We start from the raw sequence: 23,022 nt of genomic DNA on the forward strand, positions 1-23,022 counted from the left end.
AGAAATTGGCCCTCTTAGAATTTGAAACTCGAGATTTTAGTATTTCAAACCTTTATTTAAAATAATAATATTTTTTTTATATGTCAAACTTACATTTTGCCACGTCCAGCTCCAGCCTTTAAAGTTATGCCTTTTCCAGATTCCACATGACCGCAGTGTTCGGGAAAAGACAGGTTCAACTTAGCCTAAAGCTGGCTCAAATTGAATACGAGTCGGCTCAAAAAAATTTGAGAAGGAAGAGCTTCCTTCTAGTTTTTTTTTTGAGAAGGAATAAAGCCGATTCATTTTAAAAGGAGAAGGATTTTAATTTTTATTATATATAAACAATATAAATAATATAAATATTAGCTTAAGTTTGCTAGAGCTTAACATCAGTCTTCATAGGTTCATTGTGGGCGCCCGGCGGAGCATGTGTGCCACTTGCCAGGTGCCTGTGGGCGGCTGGCCGCTGGAGTGACGAGTCTGGACACCTCAAGGCTCAAATTATCATTATTATGCAGCTCAACTGCCATTGGCCAAGGTTGATGCAGCATACCTTGCCATTGGCCTGTTGCATGCATCGTTATCTGTGCAGAGTCCAGAATCCAGATTGCGCCAGTGTGCAGGCGGCAGGTCGCAGGACTCAGGAGCCTTGAGGCCCGTTGAGGGTTATGTATAACAGTATATGGCCATTGGCAATGGGCATATGCTAGCAGCTGCAAGCCTGCATGCACTGTGCAGTTCCTCCTACCTCGAACCTCCCTGAGGCTTGCCGCTTGACTCTTGAGGCTTGAAAGTTGAGCCCTCAACTTTCAAAGGTTACTCATACTGTTTCAAGGCGAACGTCGAAAACCAGCGGTCAACCTCCAGGCTCCACTGTCCAGCCCGAGCGGCGAACGACGAACGGCGAAAACCAATTTGTATTTGTAAGTTTGTATTATGTAACTTTGTTTTCTGCGGCCTGCCTTGCACGCAGCACAACCGGGCCACCGGCCATCATAGCTCCAGCCTCCAGGCTGGTCGCAGGACTCAGGAGCCGTGGCCCGTGAGCCTTGAGGGTTATGTATATGGCATATGCTGGCAGCTGCAAGCCTGCATGCACTGTGCAGTTCCTCCGACCTCGGACCTCCCTGAGGCTTGCCGCTTGAGCCGTCAACTTTCAAAGGTTACTCATACTGTTTCAAGGCGAACGTCGAAAACCAGCGGTCAACCTCCAGCCCGAACGGCGAACGATGAACCGTAAACGGCGAAAACCAGTTTGTATTATGTAAGTTTGTAAGTTGTAACTTTGTTTTCTGCAGCCTGCCTTGCACGCAGCACAACCGGGCCACCGGCCATCGTAGCTCCAGCCTCCAGCCCGCCTCTGCTTGCTTAACTCTGCTGTTGCCTCGGCCATCATAGCTCCAGCCCGCCTCTCGAGTCTGTTGTCGAAAATGGCCTGCACCACCATCTCGTTCCTGGTGAGGAATTCATTAAGGTAATAAGGTCTCTCTGTGGCATCTGTTCCAACTTCCGATGCATGCTTGTGAGAGAGAGAGAGAGAGGTACTGTGGTACACCGTACTCATGATGTTCTTTGTAAAATTGTGTGTCTGAGCAGTGAACTGTGAAAGTTGAAACTCTCTCAGAAAATTAAGGCAGACGTACTGGGTGCTGGCAATTGAAGATTTTGGGTTTTTCGCCGTACCAACTCGAACCAGTGAGCATGCAGAAGAAAGTAAAGACTAGTAAGAGGCAAGGAAGCCTTCTCAAATGGGTTCAAGGTAATCCTAAAGCTCCACGTAATAAAGAAAAAATTACTTTCGCAAGTATGTCATCTCATATTGCAGAAAAAGTAGACCTCTCTACTCTATCTCCTGAGGAAAGGGTAGAGGAGGTAAGAAGACAAGGTCGACGAGATCTTTTCCAAGCAGAGTGGTTGGAAGACTTCAAGTGGCTTGAGTACAATAAGGAGGAGGCAAGGTTGTATTGTAAGTTTTGTAAAAAGTATCCACATCACCATAGTGCATATTCATTGAGTGGATCAATCAACTTCAAGGTAAGTAATCTCAAAGCTCATTGCAGTACTGATTGCCATAGGCTTGCTATGCAAGCATGTTTTATGGAGGGAAAGGAAAGCATACAAAGTAGCATTAAAAAAGTGAAAGACTTGAAAGATGAAGCTATGTTGACATTATTTAAATCTGCATATTTCATAGCTAAGAGAAATGAATCCTTTGCATTTTTTCCACACTTGATATCTCACATGCAAGATTGTGGTGTCCCATACACTACAAGCTTGTATAATGATGATAAAGCTTGTGCGGAAATGGTCTATTGTATTGCTAATTATTTGATGCACGATACGTTAAAGAAAGTTGCTAAGAGTCCATGGTTTGGGGTGCTTGTTGATGAATCCACCGATATTGCCACTCATGGTCATATGGTTATCTACTTTTCTTACGTAGAATCTGAGTGCATACCAAAAGTCTCTTTCTATGGGATTGTGCGCGTGAGTGATGGAACTTCAAAAAGTTTGTTTGACACTTTGATTGCTGAACTCAAGAAGTGCAAGTTGGACCTATCCAAACTAATTGCTTTTGGATCTGATGGATGCTCCACCATGACAGGTAAGGAAAATGGACTTTCAACTCTTCTAAAGAAAAATGTCAATCCTTTTCTTACATCAATACATTGTGTAGCACATAGAACTGCACTTGCTGTCTCTAATGTAGCTAAGAGTAATGACACTTGTAAAAGGATAGATAAACTTGTCAATAGTTTAGCTACTTTTTACAATGCGAGCTCTAAGCGCAAAGAAGCACTACGTGATTTGCAAGAGGATTTGGCTTGTCCCATTTTGAAGTTACAACATACTTATGATATTCGATGGTTAAGTCGATATAATGCTTTGAAATCTGTTTGTAGATCATTTGATGCTATCTTGGCTGAGGTAAGAGAGAAAAACTCTCATCTCTACAATGACATTGCGGAGTTTGAGTTTATTTATTGCTTATTTTTCTTGGCGGATATACTCAAAGGTTTGGCTTCCTTAAGTAAAATGTTTCAAAAAGATCATGTTGATGTAACCACAATCAATGGTCTAGTTGACAACGAGATTGATCGCATCAAACAATATTACATGGAAGAACCACAACCCGACTGCAATGCTTTTACACATGGAGTAGGAGGCTTTGAAATTTTGCCAGAATATGGATCCGAAAAAGGTCACCTCTTTTCTCTTCGTGAATCACTTCATGGTAATGTTTTCTTTGATGAGTCAATAAAACGCGATATTTATGGTGAAGATTTAAAGAGAGCTTTAGAATTTCAAACCTCTTTTTCTTCTTCTATCATTGCCAACTTGCAAACAAGGTTTGAAGATAATTCCATACTTAGCAACATGAAGATCCTTGTTCCTGCACAACATCCACTCTTGGAGCGACCGTTGAAAGCATATGGCATCGAAGAAGTTAGGAAGTTAGTGTCATTTTATGGTAAGGATCATGTACTAGGTATGTTTGAATTTAAAGCATTGGTTGATGGTGATGAGTTAAAAAAAGAGTTTAGAACTTTCAAAAATCAAGCTCCAAAAGACTTTGTCCGATATAGCCTAGTAGAAGTCGCTTCTTCAATAGCCAGCAATGCTTCATGGAGAGCGATATATCCCAATTTACTAACGCTTTGTCAAGTTGCATTAGTTCAATGTTGTAGCATTGCAGTGTGCGAAAGAGGCTTTAGTGCGAGAACCATGATCAAGTCTCGCCTTCGAAATAGGCTTGAGACTAAAAGTCTTGATGCTCTTATGAAGATTGCTATTGAAGGGCCAGAAAAATTGTGTGAGGAAGAGCTTCTAGAATACATTGAGATTTGGAGTGCAAAGGCTCATCGACATCTTTTTAGTTCAGAAGGTATTTGTTCACTTATTGTTCAATAGTGATTTCTTTTATTGTTTTTTGAAACAATTATTATCCATGACTAACAGTTTTATGAAGAGGGAAAAAGAGGAGTAGATAGACTACTCCTCTTTTTCCCAAGGGAGCATGGTGTAGCCATGTAAAATGGCGAAGGGGTTCAAATCCCCTACTCTCTCTTAGGTTGGAGATGGCGAAATTTCTTTGTTTACGAGACATGCTTTTGGAGGTGATTACCTTGCATGCTACTTTTTAACTTTACTCATTTGATATGAAATTATCATGAATAGAATATCTATTTGCTTGTGTATTATTTACACATATTTCATGCAATTATAGAAGCATTCGATGTTCAAGATTTTAGAGGAATGGGTGGATGCTTTAAACCTATGTTGATTCCAAATGTGACTCGTTAAAAGGTATGATTCTTGAAACATTTACACCACTTAAAGTTATTTTTTTAAAGTTTCATGTTATTGCTTTCAAGAGAAGCATTTTCCTCCATCTACTAGTCTCCAATTAGTTTGGTTAGCAAATCTTGCTACTTGTTTTCTAGCAAAGTATAAATTTGTAGTATGTAAAACTTGCTCAAATTTACCCAAGAAGGTCTTTGGCCGGCTCGTGTAGATATGAAGAGGATATGAATGAAGAGGATATGAATTGCTCATTTTTTTCGAAACCGGTTCACTCATTAGAGAGGAGGATTTCAACATAGCTCAATTTTTAACATTTCCCGAACACTGCATCACCGTGCACGAGGGTCACTTTGGAAATTGGCGCTTCTTGCCTGTAAGTTCCGACCTCCCGAGTCCTAAAGGCTGAAAGGCTGACTCCCCTCACTGCCCCTCAGCCTTGTCGTTTGCACTATGCAGTGTGCTTAGGACTTGCACAGTACATTCTTCCGTACTACAGGTCGTTTTTGTTAAGCTATGGATAATGTATTGACTAGACTCTGCACTATGACACATGACATGAACGTTCCGTAATCCTTTGTTGTATTGTTCCTTGAATCCTTTGCTGTAGATGGGTGCACAGAGTACAAGGATATAAACATCGACTGTGGGTGGTGGTTCGCCAGCGTCTTCAAGCGTTTCAATCGTCTTCAAGCTCATTAACATCAATCCATTTTCCCATTTTAAAATTATACGGCTAGAGTTCCAATTATGCTTTGCTTTCCTAAGCACTAGCCCCGTGGCCTAAGCACCAAGCTTTCCATCGTTGCCTACTTCCATCGTTGTGTCGACTTGCGCTGCCAAACTTGGGAGACTCTTAAAAAACCGGTGCTCGTTTTTGGTTGTCGTTATTCCCAGCTTAGATCCACTTCTTAGCTAGTTGTGTAGCTCTGTCCTCAGTTTTCAATGGGGACGCTGTCGTAAAGGATTAAGGGTGTCAGACTCCAAAGAACCTTAAAGAAGAAAGCATTTAGAGACTACTGACAGCGAAGGTGTAAGCGGGCGGGCGGGCTTGCTTGCTCAAAATGGCGCTGATAGCTTCTTCTTTTTTTTAAGTTCATGGAATTTAGCCATTTGGAAGGGAAATCGCTGGAAAAAAAAACATGTGATGTTTTTGCATGGGGCCTGGCAACGTTTGCACATCCACGGTAGCCAGCGCACCGTTTGTAGATCCATGGAGGCCTATACAGTTGAGAGATGCAGGCCTATACAGTTGAGAGATGTAGGCCATCAAGCACAAATGCTTGTAACAATTGAGAATTTTAGGCCATCGTGCTCATGGACTCAAGCATCAGCCATCCACCTTGACTCAAGCACAAATGCTTGTAACACTTGAGAGTTGTATGCCATCGTGCTCAGCCATCCACCTTGACTAACGCTTGTAATCGGGCCTAATGCCAAAAAAAAAATGCCACCCAATGGCCTAGCTATACTTAGGTATAGCTCAATGCATGCCCTGCTTGTGATATTATTTACAAGAGCATCAAGAGGCATTTGCAAATCTAGCGTTCATGCAAGCTGGCCAACCTACATGCAAGTGGGCTTGCAAATTGGACTCTATATGTTTTTTCAAGTTGACTCACAATTACGATTTTTGGCTAGCCTTTATGCAAGCCTCTTTGCAAATTGGGCCTTACAACCACATTTCTAAAAGTTGGTACCTTTGTGCTCTAGGTTGAGAAAATGTGATTCATCGTCGTGTATTTCCGAGCTTGCATTTAGGATTGCCAGCTTGCAAGCTAGCTTGGTCAACATGACTCTACATTGCATTTTTCTAAGATAATGTGTATCTATGTCGGTTGTCTTAAGAAAATGCAACCTAGGGTCATATATTTGCATGATGGTTTATGTTTAGGCTTGCTAGCTTGCTTTCTTATAAGATGGACAAAGCAATTTGGCTTACAACAAGTCAACTTGTTTTTAAGCACATTGGCTGGCTGTCTTGCAAGTTGGTAAGCCTCTATGCAAGCTGCTTTGGGAAACAAGACTCTAAATTGCATTCGCAAACCGGCTAGAATTCTTGCAAGTTGGCCATCCTAAAGTGGACTCTTTTCTTAGGATGTGGTTGGTCCTTTGTCCATCACTTTTTCTCATCCTTGGTGAATGCTATGGCTCCTCGACATCCTCTTGCCAGTGTTACAAAAGTGGACTCCCTTTTGAGGATGTGGCTAAACCATCTACTTTTCCTTGTCTTGCATGATGTGACAAATCCCTAGGATCTTGACACTTACTCAAACCATAGTCCTTTTTGCCTTGATGAGATAGGTTCTTCTCGAAGAACAAAAGCACCTTCTACCAACGAAAATAAAGGGCCATAAGGAAGTGGGATATATTAACTTTCCTTTTTTTCTTGCTGCAGAAGGTTCCTTTTTGCCTTGATGAGGTAGGTCCTTCTTGAAGAACAAAAGCACCTTCTATAAATGAAAATATAAGGCCATAAGAACTCGCCACTAAGTGGGATATATCAACTTTCCTTTTTTCCTTGTTGTAGTAGGTTTCTTTTTTCCTTATAAGGTAGGTCCTTCTTGAAGAACAAAATCATCTTCTACTAATGAAAATAAAGGGCAATAAGAACTCACCACTAAGTGGGATATATCAAATTTCCTTTTTCCCTTGATGAGGTAGGTCCTTCTTGAAGAACAAAAGCACACTCTATTAATGACAATTGTCATGACAACGAAATTAGTGGGAGCCTAGAGAGCTTGACCGTCTGGACAAGGCACGTGCGGGGTTTTCGGGAGCCAAAAGAGACACCTCCAAGATTACTCTTTTAATAGCATAGTGCCCTTTACACGTGCCCGACCACTCTTGGGTCAGGAATGTCATGACAATGGAATTAGTTGGAGCCTTGAGAGCTCGACCGTCCAGACAAGAGACAAGACACAAGCGGGGTTGACACTATTGAGAGTGGTCGGGCACGTGTGAAGGGCACTATGCTATTAAAAGAGTTAGGGGTCCAATCTTGGAGGTGTCTCTTTTGGCTGTGGTTGGGTGGAGTAGAGAGCTCTCTCCACCCCTTGAGGTGAAGAAGAAGAAGTGCACTCGTAGGCTGCCGCAACACTTGTATCAGAGCTTGAATCCTCAACACGTTGAATGTTTTGTATCATGGAGCAAGGAAGCCTTGATATATGTTAAGCGTGGAGCAAATTGTGTCGCTCTCACAACCGATAGCTAGCCTCTATGTTGGTATCTGAGGCCTTTGTGGTCAACCAACCGAACGTCGTCGCATGGACCGTCAGTTGTGCCGACCGGGAGAGGGCGACGTCGACTGAGAACATCTTGGAGTCGTCGCTGAGAAGGGCACCATGCCGTCACTTCAGCGAGTTCAGAGATTTAAAAATTTCCAAATTCTTAAAAGAATAAGAAAAGCAAATAGCCCAAGGTTTATACCTTTGTTATCTAAGAGGTTGTTCCCACGGTGTGTCAAAGAACTCGCTCCCATGGAGATCTGAAGGTTGTTTTCATGACGTTTGCAGCTGTTTTACCATGACAACCTTCAGCTTTTCTTATGAGCAATTTCAAGTTGTTTTTACGAAGCTCAGGAGGTGTTTCGCCACCACAACAACTCTCAGCTTTTCTTACCGCACTAGTGATTCCGCTTCGAGCTAGCAATTCGATTGCTTTCCTAGAGCTTGGACTTGAGGTTGGTGCTTGTGTTATTCTTCTTTTGCATCGCATTTAGAGGGTTCACATGAAGTCTAATAACCCTAATGAATCCGTAAGTGGAGATCCCAGTCGTTTGTCGAACACGAAGAAGGCAGTGCCCGATCCTGATGTCGCGATGACTGACGATGATCTTCTTGATGATAATTTGGTCAGCACTAAATAGTTTAAGGCTCTAGAGTCTTGTACTTTGGACATTGAGGCCAAGTACGATAAGATACTCCTCTTTCTTAAAGGAGTTAAAAGATAACAACCACTGTAAGTGCTTCAGTGGGAGGGATGCTAGTGGCTCCCGCCCAAGGGAGCAACATGACTGTCGATACATCTCACTCTAGAGATACTGCTGCTATTCTAAAAGATTTCAAACCTCCGACCTTTAATGGGGAGGAGAAGGAATGTAATAAGGATGTGGTCAACACTTTCTTACAAAAGTGGCAGGACTTGCATCAATTATGTCATACTCCAGAGGAGATACATGCGCTTGAAGCAAGCTAAACTCTAGGAGGTAAAGCATACAAGTGGTGGATGAGCTTGGAGTTTGGAAATCGGCAAACTACATGGGCTGAATTTGAAAGTGCATTCATGAAAGAATTTCTTCCGGCGAATGAGATGGATTGGGACAATTATGAGATGAGAAATCTCACATTGACTCAGTATATCTCCAATTATCGAGAAATTATTCTCAAGTTGAAAGGTATGGATGACTTTCAAAAAATTTGTGGATTTATTCGTGGATTAGATTCGGACTATAAGAATCAAGTTAAACAAAATGAGTCGAAAACTTTAGAAGAAGCAATTAAATTTGCTCAAATTTTCGACGACATTGTTGGAAAGAAAAAGCGTGCGCTAAATGCACAACGGACATCTAGTGTGTCTGAAGGTTCCAAGCATCAAGGTCAAAATAAAAGAAAGGGACCTAACCAAAAGAATGAATCTATGTTTCCACTGCATGGAAAAGGGTTATAGTAAACTACAGTGTCCCAAGCTAAAAGAAAATGAGAAAAATCAGCGTGATCAAAGTAAATTAAAGCAAGTGCATACTATTCAAGTGCTCCCTCTAGCGACTTCTTGTAAGTTTAAAGAGGTTCAAGTTTATCGTATTGATTCTACTCGTGCGTGTTGTGTCATGTCATCGATGTGGGTGCCAACATTTGGACCACATGAGTTGGACCACATGAGTTGGTTCGAATGCATGGTCACGTTAAAGGTCACAAAGTACGAGTTATGATTGATGATAGTACCACACACAATTTCTTGGACTATACCTTAGTCAGGAAATTAAAGTTGCCGCCACAAAGTCCAAGTGATCATAAGTATGTGGTTTCTTTGATTAACGGCTATGATAAAGACGTCTGGGATACAATAGTTCGTGATGTTTCATTAGTCATTCAAGGTCATGAGATGCATTTGGATTTTCAAGTTATGCATACCACTCGAACGGATGTTATTCTACTAGGTCAAGAGTGGTTATATAACATTGGTCCATCTTTGTCTAAAAGTTATTTGCATAATTCTTTTGAGTTTGCAGTAGATGGTAAGAAAGTGCGCTTGCAAGGTGAACATGATGTACCCTCCTCACCTCTTATATGCTCTATGGAACTCAATCGCCTTGTACAAGCTAATGAAGTAGAAAACATCTTTTTGTGCTACATGCTTCTTGATGATGTCATTTCTTTTTCCACATGTGAAAACATAAGTGGTTTGAGTGAGCATAGGGTTTACATGACTTCTTTTCACTCAAAGCATGTTAACAATAAAAAAGTTAATAAATCCTTAAAGCAATTGTTACAACAGTTTGAAGATGTGCTTCCAAATGAATTGCTGGATGGGTTACCTCCTATCCGTGATGTTGAGCATCCAATCAAAGTGATGCTTGGCTCAAAGCCAGTAAAGTAAGCCTCCTTATAGGCTTAGTTTTAAGGAAGCACTAGAAGTTGAACGAAAATTAAAAGACTACCTTAAAAGTGGATTCATTAGACCAAGCACTTCGCCTTTGCTTCACCAATTCTATTGGTGAAGAAAAAAGATGGGTCTATGCGGTTATGTGTAGACTCCCGTGGTTTAAATCAAATCATGATTAAGAATAAGTACCCTTTGCTAGGAATAGATGAGTTGTTTGATCAACTCCAAGGGGCAAAGTACTTTAAGTTGATGTACAAAAATTGTCTATGATTGTGGATGACTCCGTCGGTCCCTGCTAGGGACCTCGGGAACTAGGGTTGGGGAGAAGGGAGCAGGGATCCTTCAGGGAAGTATACATGCCAAGGATGAGTCAACCTCACTGGCTAGACATGCAAGACCTATGCTCTACACTGTCTATCGTGCTCTCCGACCACCACCTAGCACCACAGTATCCCTACAGGCCTCTCACTCACACCACGCAACACTGACCCCTCCCTCACCTCGCTCACACAGAGAGATAGACAAAACACCAACAGAGTGCAACATTGTGTACCAATTGTAGGCCAGAAAGATACAAGATAGACTTTACTCCAATAGAGAATGTGCTAGAATGACTGTGATACAAGAGAGAGTGTCCTCGTTTGTGAGAGTGTGTCCGAGATTGTGTGTGTCCTGCTGCCGAGAGAGTGCTCCCCTTATCTCCTCCGTGGGTGTCCTCCTCCTCGGGTGGTGCTTAAGAGGATCTCAAGGATCTCTCCTTGCCTTGGGAAAGGAAGAGGGGAAAGGAAGACGGTGATCTCGAAGAGGATCTCTCCCTGCCTTGGAAAAGGGAGAGGGGTGTTGCCTCCATGAGTGCCATCGGAGTTGGCCATGCACATCTGAGATGTCGGAGGGGACCGGCGGTCGGAGGGGTCGGAGAGCACCGGCGGTCGGAGGGCACTGGTGGTCGGAGCGGTCGAAGGGCACCTACGGTCAGAGCGGTCAGAGGGCACCGACGGTTAGAGCGGTCGGAAGTGATGGTGGGAAGCTCTTGGTGGAGTGTGGAGGACCTGGCTTCCCGTCCACAATGATGGCACGCGGTCCTATGTTTCAAGGTTCCATGAAACAACAAGGACCTGTGCAAAAGAGTCATCAAGCTAAGAAAACTAGGGGACCGATGTGTTTCTTAAGGTCAGAGGACTATGAGAAAACAAAGCAAGAGAATCTAAGGTTTTTATTGCATGGGCAAGGGACATAATAAATCCCACCGCCTTAAGCTTGGTTTGTTGGACATGGGTGAGGGTTCACAAACCAAAGAAAAGGGAAAGGATAAGCAAGTTTATTTGTATGTCCTATTAGTAAGTTGTTTGTAAATCCTTTGATGCTATGTTTGGATCACCTCACCGCAAAGAATTTCAGCATGTGGTTATATGTATTTAGGAAACTTTCACTCTTGCAGTTTGAGTGGGTTTCTTTCTTTTGATTATTCAACTTTGATCGCATGTTCCTTTGCAATTATATCTATTAGTTTTTTAGAGGACAGATCAACTTTAAGGGAAGGGGAAAGTCCCCAATATTATTGTTTCTAGAAGCTTATGATAGCTTTTGTTATAGAATGATCAATCCAAGTTAAACCTTTGTGGTGGAAACGGATATGATTAATGATGGTATAGGAACTATTCTTTGTAAGAAGTAGACAAGGTCCAAGAAAAGTATTTAGTATGAAAGAGGATCGTATGCTATGGTGCATACGTTAAGGCCACGGTGTCATTGGTATGGTACCTAGTTTGAAATAGCCTTTGGTCTTGTGAGTATTAAATTTCTATCTAGATAAAGGAAGTTAAAAGGTTGAAAGGCTCGTCGAACAGAGTTATCAGTGCTTACTTGCGTTTGACGATCCGCATGATGCCCATCCTAAAGTATAGTGGCCCCTTGTCGAGAGGCACAACCACTAGCGGTTAGTCTCATAAAGAGGGTAGTGTCCGATAAGTGACATGATTCCCTAGATGGTAGATATGATGTTGGGATCCCTATTCACCCTTCCAATCAGAATTGTTAAGCTAATGACTACAAAGAATGTCCAAGATGACATTGTCCCACTTTAATTAGTGAGATATAAAATTAGTTATTGGTTGACGTCCTCATTTAAGAGGGTCTAGTTGCAATAGCGGATTACCAAAAGTATCTTATTATTACTAGGTGGTATGGGACACTTGGTAGGATAGTGAGGATGAGGTAATCAAAAAGTGGCTGACCGGTACCTGGTTGAGAAGTTTCTCATCCAATGATATTTCAAAGCTAGTCAACATTTGAAATATAAGGATTTGGCCAAAGGAAGTAAAATATATGGCAGACAATGAGTAAGACATAGAACTCGAAAAGTCTTGGTTGTGAAGTTTCTCATCCAATGATATTTCAAAGCTAGTCGACACTTGAAATATAAAGATTTGACCAAAGGAAGTAAAATATATGGCAGACAACGAGCAAGACATAGATATCCACAACGAATAGAGACCAAGATTTGGTTTGGATAATCAGGAATTGGTTGACTAAAAAGTGATGGTTCATTCCAACAAAAAGACAGTGAGTATGCTAGAGTTAGTTCGGCTATTCACTGAGTATATTAGTCGCATATATGTGGGCTGATTGCCAATATAGTAAGCGATAGTGATATAAATTTTAATATTTGTTTTGGCATACTGTGTTCAAAATATTGGATATTGTGCTAAGCTCGAGTATGATTAATCATCGATAGTGATGGTCTAGCTAAGAGAGTCAATCAAATCCAAAAGGATATGCTACAAGCATAATTAAGAAGCAAACTAGTTGGATGCGTATTGCCCATATTGATTTGCTAAAACAACTGTCATAGACATTCAGCACACGAGGCTCCAATGTAGAGTCCTTATGGCTGTTGGCCTCGAGAAATAAAAGATACAAAAGGTTAAAGATTTTTTTTAAGATCTCCACGAGATGACGAAAATGTTGAAAGATAATGTTAAGAGAGCATAGGACCGTGCTAAACATTATGCAGACAAAGATCATAGACAAATCATCTTTGAGGAAGGTGATAAAGTGTTTTTAAAGGTTCCCGCACACTCCGAATCTTTAAAAACGGGGAGAAGTCTGAAGCTATCTCCAAGGTATTGTGGTCCATTTACAATACTTAAAAGAGTAGGTAGTGTTGCTTATAAGTTAGCTTTCCCAAAAAGGTCTAAAGTTCATCCAGGTTTTCATGTCAGTAGACTAAAAAAGAAGTTGGGTGATGATGATAATCTTGTCAGTCACACAAGAGATCCTAGTAGAACTTATCGAATCCCCATCCTTACCACATGAACCAGAAAAAGTCTTGGATTTCCAAGAGAAAAGAACTCGAATCTCTGTACGACAAGAGTTGGAAGGATAGACCAAAAGAAGGTTCTACCTGGGAAAAGGTAAGCAAACTAAAAAAGAGCTTCCCGAATTTCGTTTTCAAGGACAAAAACTCTTCTTAAGGGGGGAGTAATGTCATGAGACAACAGAATTAGTGGGAGCCTAGAGAGCTTGATGGTCCGAGCAAGGCACGTGCGGGGTTTAGGGAAGGCAAAAAGATCAAGTGCGGACCCAAGAGTGGCCAAACACTATTGAGAGTGGTCGAGCACGTGTGAAGGGCACTATGCTATTAAAAGAGTTAGGGGTCCAATCTTGGAGGTGTCTCTTTTGGCTATGGTTGGGTGGAGTAGATAGCTCTCAACACCCCTTAAGGTGAAGAAGAAGAAGTGCAGTCATAAGCTATTGTGCAACAAAAATGAAGGTCCATAAGAACTCGCCACTAAGTGGGATATATCAACTTTCCTTCATAAATAGCTTCTTTATTGAGATCCTTATTTAGTTCATAGTTAAAATGGATTGCAATGTTTACTTTAGTGTACTTATTTCCTCAAATTTATTTTGTGTTTGGTCTTTTTAGAAAGATATGGCTTCATTATCAAGGATTGGTTTCCCTAAAAAGGATGTTAACCTTCCCCTTGTGGTGCAGGGTTTGTAATCGCCGCCGCCAGCTACCTTGTAGCATGGCTCCACTTTCTTTCATCTTTATAAAATGCAGTTCTCCATTTCTCTTCAAACTCATATGTAGGCAAGCTATCTACTAGGGGGTCAATATCTCAAGTGGCTGCTACGAGAGGTACTCATCCTATTATTCACAAATTACAACATTAGTTGATAATATGCAAATGTTAATCATATATTGCATGTGTTAAAAGATTAAAGGTTCACCTGGAATAATCATTAAATGGGAGTTAGTTATGCAAGCATTTATTATATAATATAATTATTAAAAATAAATTTTAGATTTTGTATATTAATGACACTTTATAATGATTAAAGAATGTTTTTGTGTTTGTCAGAATAATGATTAATTTTTAAAAATGAATATATTTTTTCTATTTATTTTTAATAATATGTATAGAATTAGTGTTTAGATTTTGAATTCGTTGTCATTAGATTATTGTGTGTTTGTGAGCTAGTTTTCTAAGAGCTTTTCTTGCCATGGGGGGGAACACTTCTTTTCAAATTTTTGTAGGAGGTTTGGAGAGTGATCCTATTGTTGTTAGAACTGTAGAGGGTCGTTTATATATTACTAAAGCTGATGATTTTGATGCAATATTATGTCCTCTTTCTGATTGAAAGTTTTTGCAATCAAACCACAAGATGATGGTGTAGATCATCTTATATCTATCCAGTCAGCTAGACCCGCTGGAGAGGAATCATGTTATATATTTGATAAAGATACAACAATAGAATACCTTGTTGTTCCAATAATAGGAGAGTTAAGCAACACTATAGTAAGCACCCCAAAATAAGTCATTATTGATCTTACAATAGAAGATTCTCCCACAGGTACACCACTTTAGAAGTGTGGTCAAATACTTATTGTTTGAGGAATCTCATGGTGTTCTTCGTAGAATGTTATTAGCAAGCACACATATTGAGAAAGTAGAAGAGATTCCTCAAATCTATAATGGTAATGTGGCTTTTGATGAGTTACTAAATGTACGTGATCCTTCAGCCTCTCCAATGCAAGGAATTGAGCAAGCACATGATGGCCATTGTTAGGTAAAACTTGTGGTGGAGAGTCATATGAAGTTTCCTAAAGTTGTACGAAAGAGTTCCTGTGGAGGCTTATTTGAGTGCACTTATGCCTTGTGTGGAAGAAGAACTATGAATGGCACACCGAATACAACATCATGGAATGGTAAGCTTATTATCTTGGCTCAATTTCAGTAAACTTTGATTAATAAGAGTATTTTTTAGAACTTTGTAATTTTTCATATAATAGGCAAGCTCACATATAAGCTTCCCTCGTTTGGAGTAACAACGGACGGATATGGATCACTAGCTTATTTCTACTGCAAGAACAAACTTTTATGTAGAAGAATGTGTGGTGCTACGGTGTACTATAGTATGCCTGTTAACCCACATATAATGAGATTGATGATACATCAAGGGGAACATTTGCATGAGGTACAAAGGGGCACATCAAGGCATGCATTGCAAAAGATAAGAGAACTTGTGCAAGAGATAGTTTCAAAGGTGGCTACAAGTGGTCCAAGGAAGATACAAATGGATATCACCAAATAACTCGTATTAGATGCAGTTGTTATTAGGAAGCATACGAATAATGAATCAAATATTAGCAACATGGAGTTGTCACTATTATTGGAACACATGCATCCCCTAATTCAATGTCAAAGAGGTAATGTTAATTCTATATTAATTTTAATTGTTTGGTAATTCTTGTGAACTTAACTTTACATATTTTGGTAATTCTTGTGAACTTAACTTTACATATTTTGGTAATTCTTATGAACTTAAGTATATTTTGTTAAGCTATCCAATTCTCTTGTAGATTCAGGAGGATGGTACGTGCTTCTAGGATTAACGGTTTAGTGCAAGGAGTAGAGTCAAGTATCCTAGAATTGAAGAGACAATGTGCTTTTTGAGTTCTTTCATGGTAGTCATTTTCCTGGGCAACCTTTAGAGGAGTCAAAGCGATGTTACGTGTTTAAAATGTCAATCCCACAAGGCCAACATCAGGTTTGGATCTTGTGAATCGTATGCACCAAACAGGAGACGGTGATTTGAGGAAGGCTTGCGTTTTTTTTAATCACGTCAGGCATATGTAAGGATGGACAACAATGGCTACGTATGTATATGATCCATGGACAGTTTGGTCTTGAAAAGTTCTTAATAAATTTGATCTTGTTTTCAATAGTTTTCCAACTGTTGTATGATGGCATGCAACCTATAAGAGCTCATGACTATTGCAACTTGTGAAATGAAAGAGGAGGACACAGTGGCACAAGTGCTTTTCTAGGAAATGATTAACAATGTTGTGGTCCAAAAAGGCTTTTCCAAACTAGATTTTTTTGGCTTCATGGCTAATGAGGCTTGAGCCAACTAGAGGGCAATTAGGATAGTCTATAATAATGGACTAGAGAATGTATTGGAAGGTCTCGTGAGCGTTTGTGTCTTTTTCATTGGGAGCAAAGCTTGAACATCCATACAGTACAATATGTAGTTATGAATTTTCAGAAAGACCACAAGCGACTATGTCATCAGTGGTGGCGGCACTTTTAAAATACAAACACATTAGATCGTGAGATGGATGAATGGTAAGGTCGCTGATGCGAACTTACCAACCATGGATTATTGGCTTAGTTGGTGGCATACTAGATATCCCATTAAAGGAAACATCTTGTAGGGGTAAGTATTACTTTCTTGGTTTTCAAAAAGAATAGCTTGCATTTGGAATCTGAATTGTCAAGTTAATCTTCTGGTTATGGAATGTGGTTGGAGCTTGCAATTAACTTCATCTCCTGTTGTAGGATGTCGACAACGCCAGTGTGTTGCACATGCCACAACCACCAATCTAGCAGAAATAAAACATGCAAGTTGGTTAGCAGGAGAGGCTTTCAAGGGAACCATCTCTTTATATGATACAGTTGTTTAAGACCTCTCTAATGCCCTCTTGCAATCCACAAAGCAACATGCATTCATGCAAGGTAAATATCACAGAGCAGGTCCTACAATAACAAAGTTGATGGAGAAGGCCAACATCAAAAGCTCCAAGTCCGTCAAGCACTAGCAGATTGGTGGGGGAAGCAGTGAGTGGCACACCAATGCATGTGCAATCAAATTTTTTTGGTAAGAACATTACTGTTAACCAGCACGAAAAACCCACAGTTATAAATTTTGAGGAAGATAACTCATCACATCATCGAGAGTATGTCCATAAAACCAGCCACACAAGAAACAAGGTAGGAGATTAAACTTTCCACCCACTATTCCTTTAGCTACAGAAGGTGGTCAACACAATGCAGAGGGAGAGACAACTGAAGTAGAGGTGCAAGAAATTGTGGAGAGTGACATACACGACTCAATGTGGGCTATACGTCAAATATCTCTACACAGCAAGGTAACTTGCCGAGGATGGTTAGGTGGCCAAGATGGCAAGTGCAAAAAGAGCATTAAGAATTGCGGGCAAGGCGTTCTAGCTCCTTCTTTCTATGGTATGAGAGAATGGTCTGGGGGACAAAGGTGTCAGATCATGTGGTTTTGTAATAGCAGCGTGGATCATACTTAGAGAGTATGTAACACCATGTGTTAATCACCTACTAGACCCTTGGTTGTTTGGCCAGTGGAATGAGGTACAAATCTGACTGTGGATGAGATCCAAGCATTGGAGGCTAGTGGGTTTGTGTTGCAAAACAAAAGAGACTACGTCAGGAAGCAAATGATGTAGGCCATCGGTCAACAAGGTACAAAAGTGGCATATCGGATATGGTAGCGAAGAGAACAGATTCGATAATTTCAAGCATAGCTATAGTCTTTGTGTATTTGGTCATTAAGGTTAGGCAAATGGAAGTGTTTGTAATTTAGACTAAGGAATCACTAGTACGCAATGAAAAATACCGGGTGACTATGGGAAAGAATCCATCATGCATATGTCCCGATTTTCAAATTAGGGTAGGTGGACGACCATATTGTGCATGTAAATTTTGTATATTTGCATATCTTTGGGTTAGATGCGAATCATAATATGTTTATACATCATCCCACTCTAAAAAAGGAGGACCTAATGAGAATGTTCAGCAATAGGAGAACAATGTGAAAAGAACCTCATACTGTTAATGACATTATACTGTAGTTTTGAAAATATCCTTCTCTCTCTCTCTCTCTCTCTCTCTCTCTCTCTCTCTATATATATATATATATATATATATATATATATATATATATATTCCTCTCTCACTCTCTCTATCCTTCTCTTTTCTAACTCTCTCTATCCTTTGCTCTCTTTCGTAGCTCTCCCTATCCTCACCCCCCCACTCTCTCTCTCCTTCATTTCCCTCTCCCTCCCTCCCTTTCACTCTTCCACCCTCCCTCTCTCTCCTTCTCCAACCTCTTCCCTCCCCCCCCCCCTCTCTCTCTCCTTAATTTCCCTCTCCCTCCCTTTCACTTTCCCACCCTCCCTCTCTCTCCTTTTCCCACCCTCCCTCTCTCTCCTCTTCCTCCCTCCCTTTCATTCTCCCACCCTCCCACCTCTCCTCTCCCTCCCTCCCTTTCACTCTCTCATGACATTGGCTGCTCTTTATTATCCTTTTGCATGTCAATGCATGTATGTGCCATTACAATACATTGCATTGCATCGCATGATGGCATAGTATTGCATCTGGATGTTATTACATGTGCATGTCATTACATGGTACTTCTTGCCCTTTGCATATTGTTGCATATCATTTGCATAGTGTTGTATGTCATTGCATACCTTTGCATGTGATTGTATGTCATTTTAAGCCTTTGCATGTGACCTTATATCATTGCATGTGAGTACGAGCTCATGAATCTCCTTCCAATCTAAGGTTCGGTATTCATTGGCCCATTTATCAACGATTCGGTTCTTGTATCCTGCAAGCTTCTCGACTACCACCACAAGTGCTAAAGGAAGATCTAGCTCTAGCAATCTAGTTGTGGCATAATATCCTTCTAAAGAGTCCTTATAGACCTCTTGAAGTGGGTCCTCCTGAAAGACCTTTGTCACTGGAATTTGTCATACAAACTCCCATTGGTTCTCAGCTCCCCCTGATCCATTTTGCTCTTGCCTTTCCTATCCCTTTCCAAATTTAGATCTACAAAAAGTAAATCATCTATGGATGGCTTTGAGGACTGGGCATTGGATGGTCCAGGCATGTTCGGCTCAATGAGCCAATCATCTCTAGACTCCCTTGCTCCGGAAGGCTTTGATAAATCTAGGAACTCACTCTTAGAGAGCTCTCCTAATTTGTCTACATTCTCTGGATGATAGGTGACTTCATAGAGCGAACACCATCTCCATCCATGTACATGTTACCCTGGTCATTGACTAGAGGTGCTCTATCAAGCTCTGCCGCAATCTTAACGAGATACCATCATTGCTCTTCTTAATACATACATACATACATACATATATATATATATACATATATATATATACATACATATATATATATACATACATATATATATATATATATATATATTGGCAAGACTGTTGCCTTTTTGGGTTTTAGCCTCATTGTACATGAGTCATCCTGTTATGTTTCTAAGTCTTGATGTCTGTGTCTGTGTTATCGCTAACACTTTGGTGACCACGATGCTTGTTGCTGCTTCCTATTGCTGTCATTTTGTCGTTGTGTTTGAAGCTCTCCCCCTTGTTTTCAAACCCGTCCCCCATGTCAGCATGCTAATGACACTACTTGGATCATAGCCAAGCTTGACAAACCTTCTTTGCCAATCCTGATTTAACCACCCCGTTGAATCAGGACCAAAAGAAGCCACCTCCCATTCATAAGAGGAACCACTCACCCCTCATCCCCAAGAATCTAACCGTGAACAATCCCCATCCCCAAGAATCTGGCCGTGAACAATCCCCATCCCACTCAAAAGTAGAACCACCAACTTCCCCCACCCCAACCTCACCCCCACCTCCACAACCTCAATCCTTCACTTACCAAAACACCATGCAGCGACCAATTGTCACCGTAAAGCATCCCAAATTCTCCGACAAGTCCTTGGATGATGCCGATGCCCACATCCTAATGTTTAACACAGCTTGGCGTGTCAATGTTCCTGGCCCAGTGGACCAGAATCTCAAGAAGGCTGCTTTCGTTCCCACACTTCACAAAAGTGCCGCTCTCTAGGTAGCTCAATATGACTATGCTCATTTCCCACCCATGATGCCATCTGGGATGCATTCCTTCAATGCTTCAGAGAGGACAAGACATTTGTGCATGTCTTGGATAAGCTATCCAGAATGACCCAGAAGAAAATGATATTGGAGGATTATGCTACAAAGCTCCGCAAACTTCTCCGTAGATTAGATGTAGCTAATCAGCCTATAGAATAAATTCTAAATTCTAAGCAAATCAAACGCTCTGTAGTCGGAGTGGACTTGTCTACCATTACCATTGGAACAACTGGTAGACTCAACTCTCAGAGAAAGGCGGGTATTAATAGGTCCAATCAAAAGTAAGAAGAAATCTAAAAATACAAAGAAGTCCAAACAGTCCTCATTCGAATCTTCAGATGAGCAGAATGATTCTGATGATTCGACAGCCAATGAACACATCAAAGGAGGAGGAGGAGCACAAGACCAGCTCCAAGAGCAAGAAGGTGTGGAAAACAACCAAAGAATTGGTTGCAGCCATGGCTCAGTTGGCCACTGAAGGTCTAAAGCCTACTCCTATCGTCCAGTTAGATATCTAGTGTGCGAAGTGTTGCAATCCAGGACATGAAGCTAAAGACTGCAGCTTAAACGACCTTTGGTGTGCCATTTTCCGAACTTCCATACAGGCAACTAAAGCATGCCGCTACAATGGCAGGAGAGCACCTCCGCAACTAGTGATGCAACCCCAAGTAGTAGCTACAGTTCAACCAGCCCAGCCAATGGCCGCACAAGACCAGTTCCGCAGACCCGCAGTCCACCAACGCAAAAAAATTTCACCCAGAGACGCGACTGGTTCCTCAAGGCCCATCCTTACATGCTTTTATTGCCGTGGCCAAGGCCATCGGAAGTCAGAATGTGAACTATGGAAATACCATAAAGCGGAGTTAAAGGGAGCTCACGCTTCCGCGTCTGGTCCACCTACAATCAATGCAGTGGAAATCTGAGCTCTGAATGCACACGCAGAAAACCACCCAACCACAGAAGCAGCCGAATCATTAGCTATGGCAGTGACCAAATCCATGCAGTCTAGGACTCCGGAGGTGGCACACAAAAACCAACCCCGAAAAAGAAGGGAAAGCCAAAAGGAGTCACTTGGCAAGAATAACACAAAGTCCGGACGGAAGTCTCTGCTTGGGTGAAGCAGCAGGCCAAAGAGGCACTGTAGACAAAAGACCCGGAAAAACTCAAGCTAATCTGTTAGCCACAGAATCCCAAATCAATGTTCTTGAAATAAACCCGGAGAAGAAGGCAAAATGCCCTTGTCCTAGTAAAGATACATCGGCCAATGCCATGTAACAGAGACACTATGGCCGGAAGAAGCACAAGAGCAGGAAAATTGCACAAGAAGAATCACAGAATCCACCCAGAAGCCGTATGATCTCTGGGAAGATTTGAAGCGGCAGCCAATACATATTTCTATGGAACAATTACTCACACTTGTTCCAAAGTTTTAGGGAACAGCTGATCGGTAGCCTTAAACCTTTAAAAGAGGAGATGCCACCCCTGCATCCACCACAAGCTTTCAATCTAGAGGAAGCATAAACTACATCAAAACCCATTATATATGATGAACCATTCGAATGATTCAGGTAAAGTTGGCCAAAGTGGATATAGCTGAAGTTCTGCTAGATGGCGGTTCCAGAGTCAATATCCTATCGGATACAACAGGCCACATGCTCGGGTTGAGCAGATGGGAACCCGTACCATTTGTTGTCAAAAATGGCAGATCAGCGGCAAGTGCAGCCACTTGGATTAATCCATGAGCTCACACTAGAGGTCTCTGGATATAGTTTCCCCAAATAGCAGTAGTAGTGCTCCGAATGGAAGATATCAAAGGTGCCTATCCAATGTTGCTCGGCAGACCCTGGCTCCGCCAAGCACAGATTAATCAAGATTGAGATGCGGATATAACCACTATCCGCCATGGGAAGAAGAAGATCAAGATCTCACCAGTAGGCAGAAAGTGGAAAAACCAGCCCGTCCGAAAATAGCCAAAGGGATCAACATGCTCGAAGGACTAGACTTCAATGAGGAAGAAGAATATCTCCAATAGAATGCTAATTTAATCAGCCTGTTTGAAGTAGATGTAGTTTGGATCATGGACATATATCAACCCAGCACTCCACATGTAAGTGAGGAATTCAAAGAAAAATCTCCAAGGATGAAAGGAGACAATTCAGAGAAATCAGAAGATTTCTATGATGCACTGGCCAAGGAAGCTAGTACCCCCAACCTGCAGCAACTGATTGCAAGAAAAAAAGCTTTTGATCAGAGACCTCAAGCACTCCAAAAGAGTCAAAGAAGATGAATGGGCAGAAATGAACTTGGGCACGCACTAGTGATGAGCCTAAGATGGTTAGGGTCAGTGTGCAAAGATGGACAATGAGTTCCGCGGAAAAATCCGGGAGCTGCTCACTTCCTTCAAAGATGTCTTTGCATGGAGCTACACCGACATGAAAGGGATTGATCCCAGCTTCTATCAGCACCGAATCAACCTTAAAGAAGATGCCATCCTTATCCGGCAACAAAGATACCGGATGAACCCAAACTATGCCAAGAGGGTAAAAGAAGAAATAGATAAACACTTTAAGTTGGGTTCATACACCCAATTCATCGAGCCACATGGCTATCACCGATCGTAATCATCCCCAAGAAAAATCAAAAGTTAAGGGTCTGTGTAGATTACCAAAAGGTAAATGTTGCTACCATTTGAGATCCTTTTCCCTTGCCATTCACAGATTCTTTGCTTGATGCAGTGGCAGGCCACAAGATGTACTCATTCCTAGATGGGTTCAGTGGATACAACCAGGTTCAAATGGCCCCGGAGGATCAGCAGAAGACCGCCTTCATCTCACAGAATGGGGAGCCTTTACATCAAATGTCATGAACTTTGGTGTGAAGAATGC

At 41.4% G+C, this 23,022-nt stretch overlaps 1 protein-coding gene across 1 annotated transcript; it reads left to right on the plus strand.

Moving 5' to 3' along the window:
* The first annotated feature begins 2,286 nt into the window (after window positions 1-2,286).
* On the plus strand, window positions 2,287-9,882 carry LOC147628547 (uncharacterized). The gene is made up of 5 exons (XM_086813064.1): window positions 2,287-2,587; window positions 2,693-3,472; window positions 3,680-3,868; window positions 7,824-7,966; window positions 9,781-9,882. The coding sequence occupies exons 1-5, from the start codon at window positions 2,287-2,289 to the stop codon at window positions 9,880-9,882; spliced, it is 1,515 nt and encodes a 504-aa protein (XP_086669190.1).
* The last annotated feature ends 13,140 nt before the right edge of the window (window positions 9,883-23,022 follow it).

This window comes from Cibotium barometz, chromosome 19, assembly GCF_041138505.1.
Source record: "Cibotium barometz isolate CiBa-2024 chromosome 19, ASM4113850v1, whole genome shotgun sequence".
In the NCBI taxonomy this organism is placed as follows: Eukaryota; Viridiplantae; Streptophyta; class Polypodiopsida; order Cyatheales; family Cibotiaceae; genus Cibotium; species Cibotium barometz.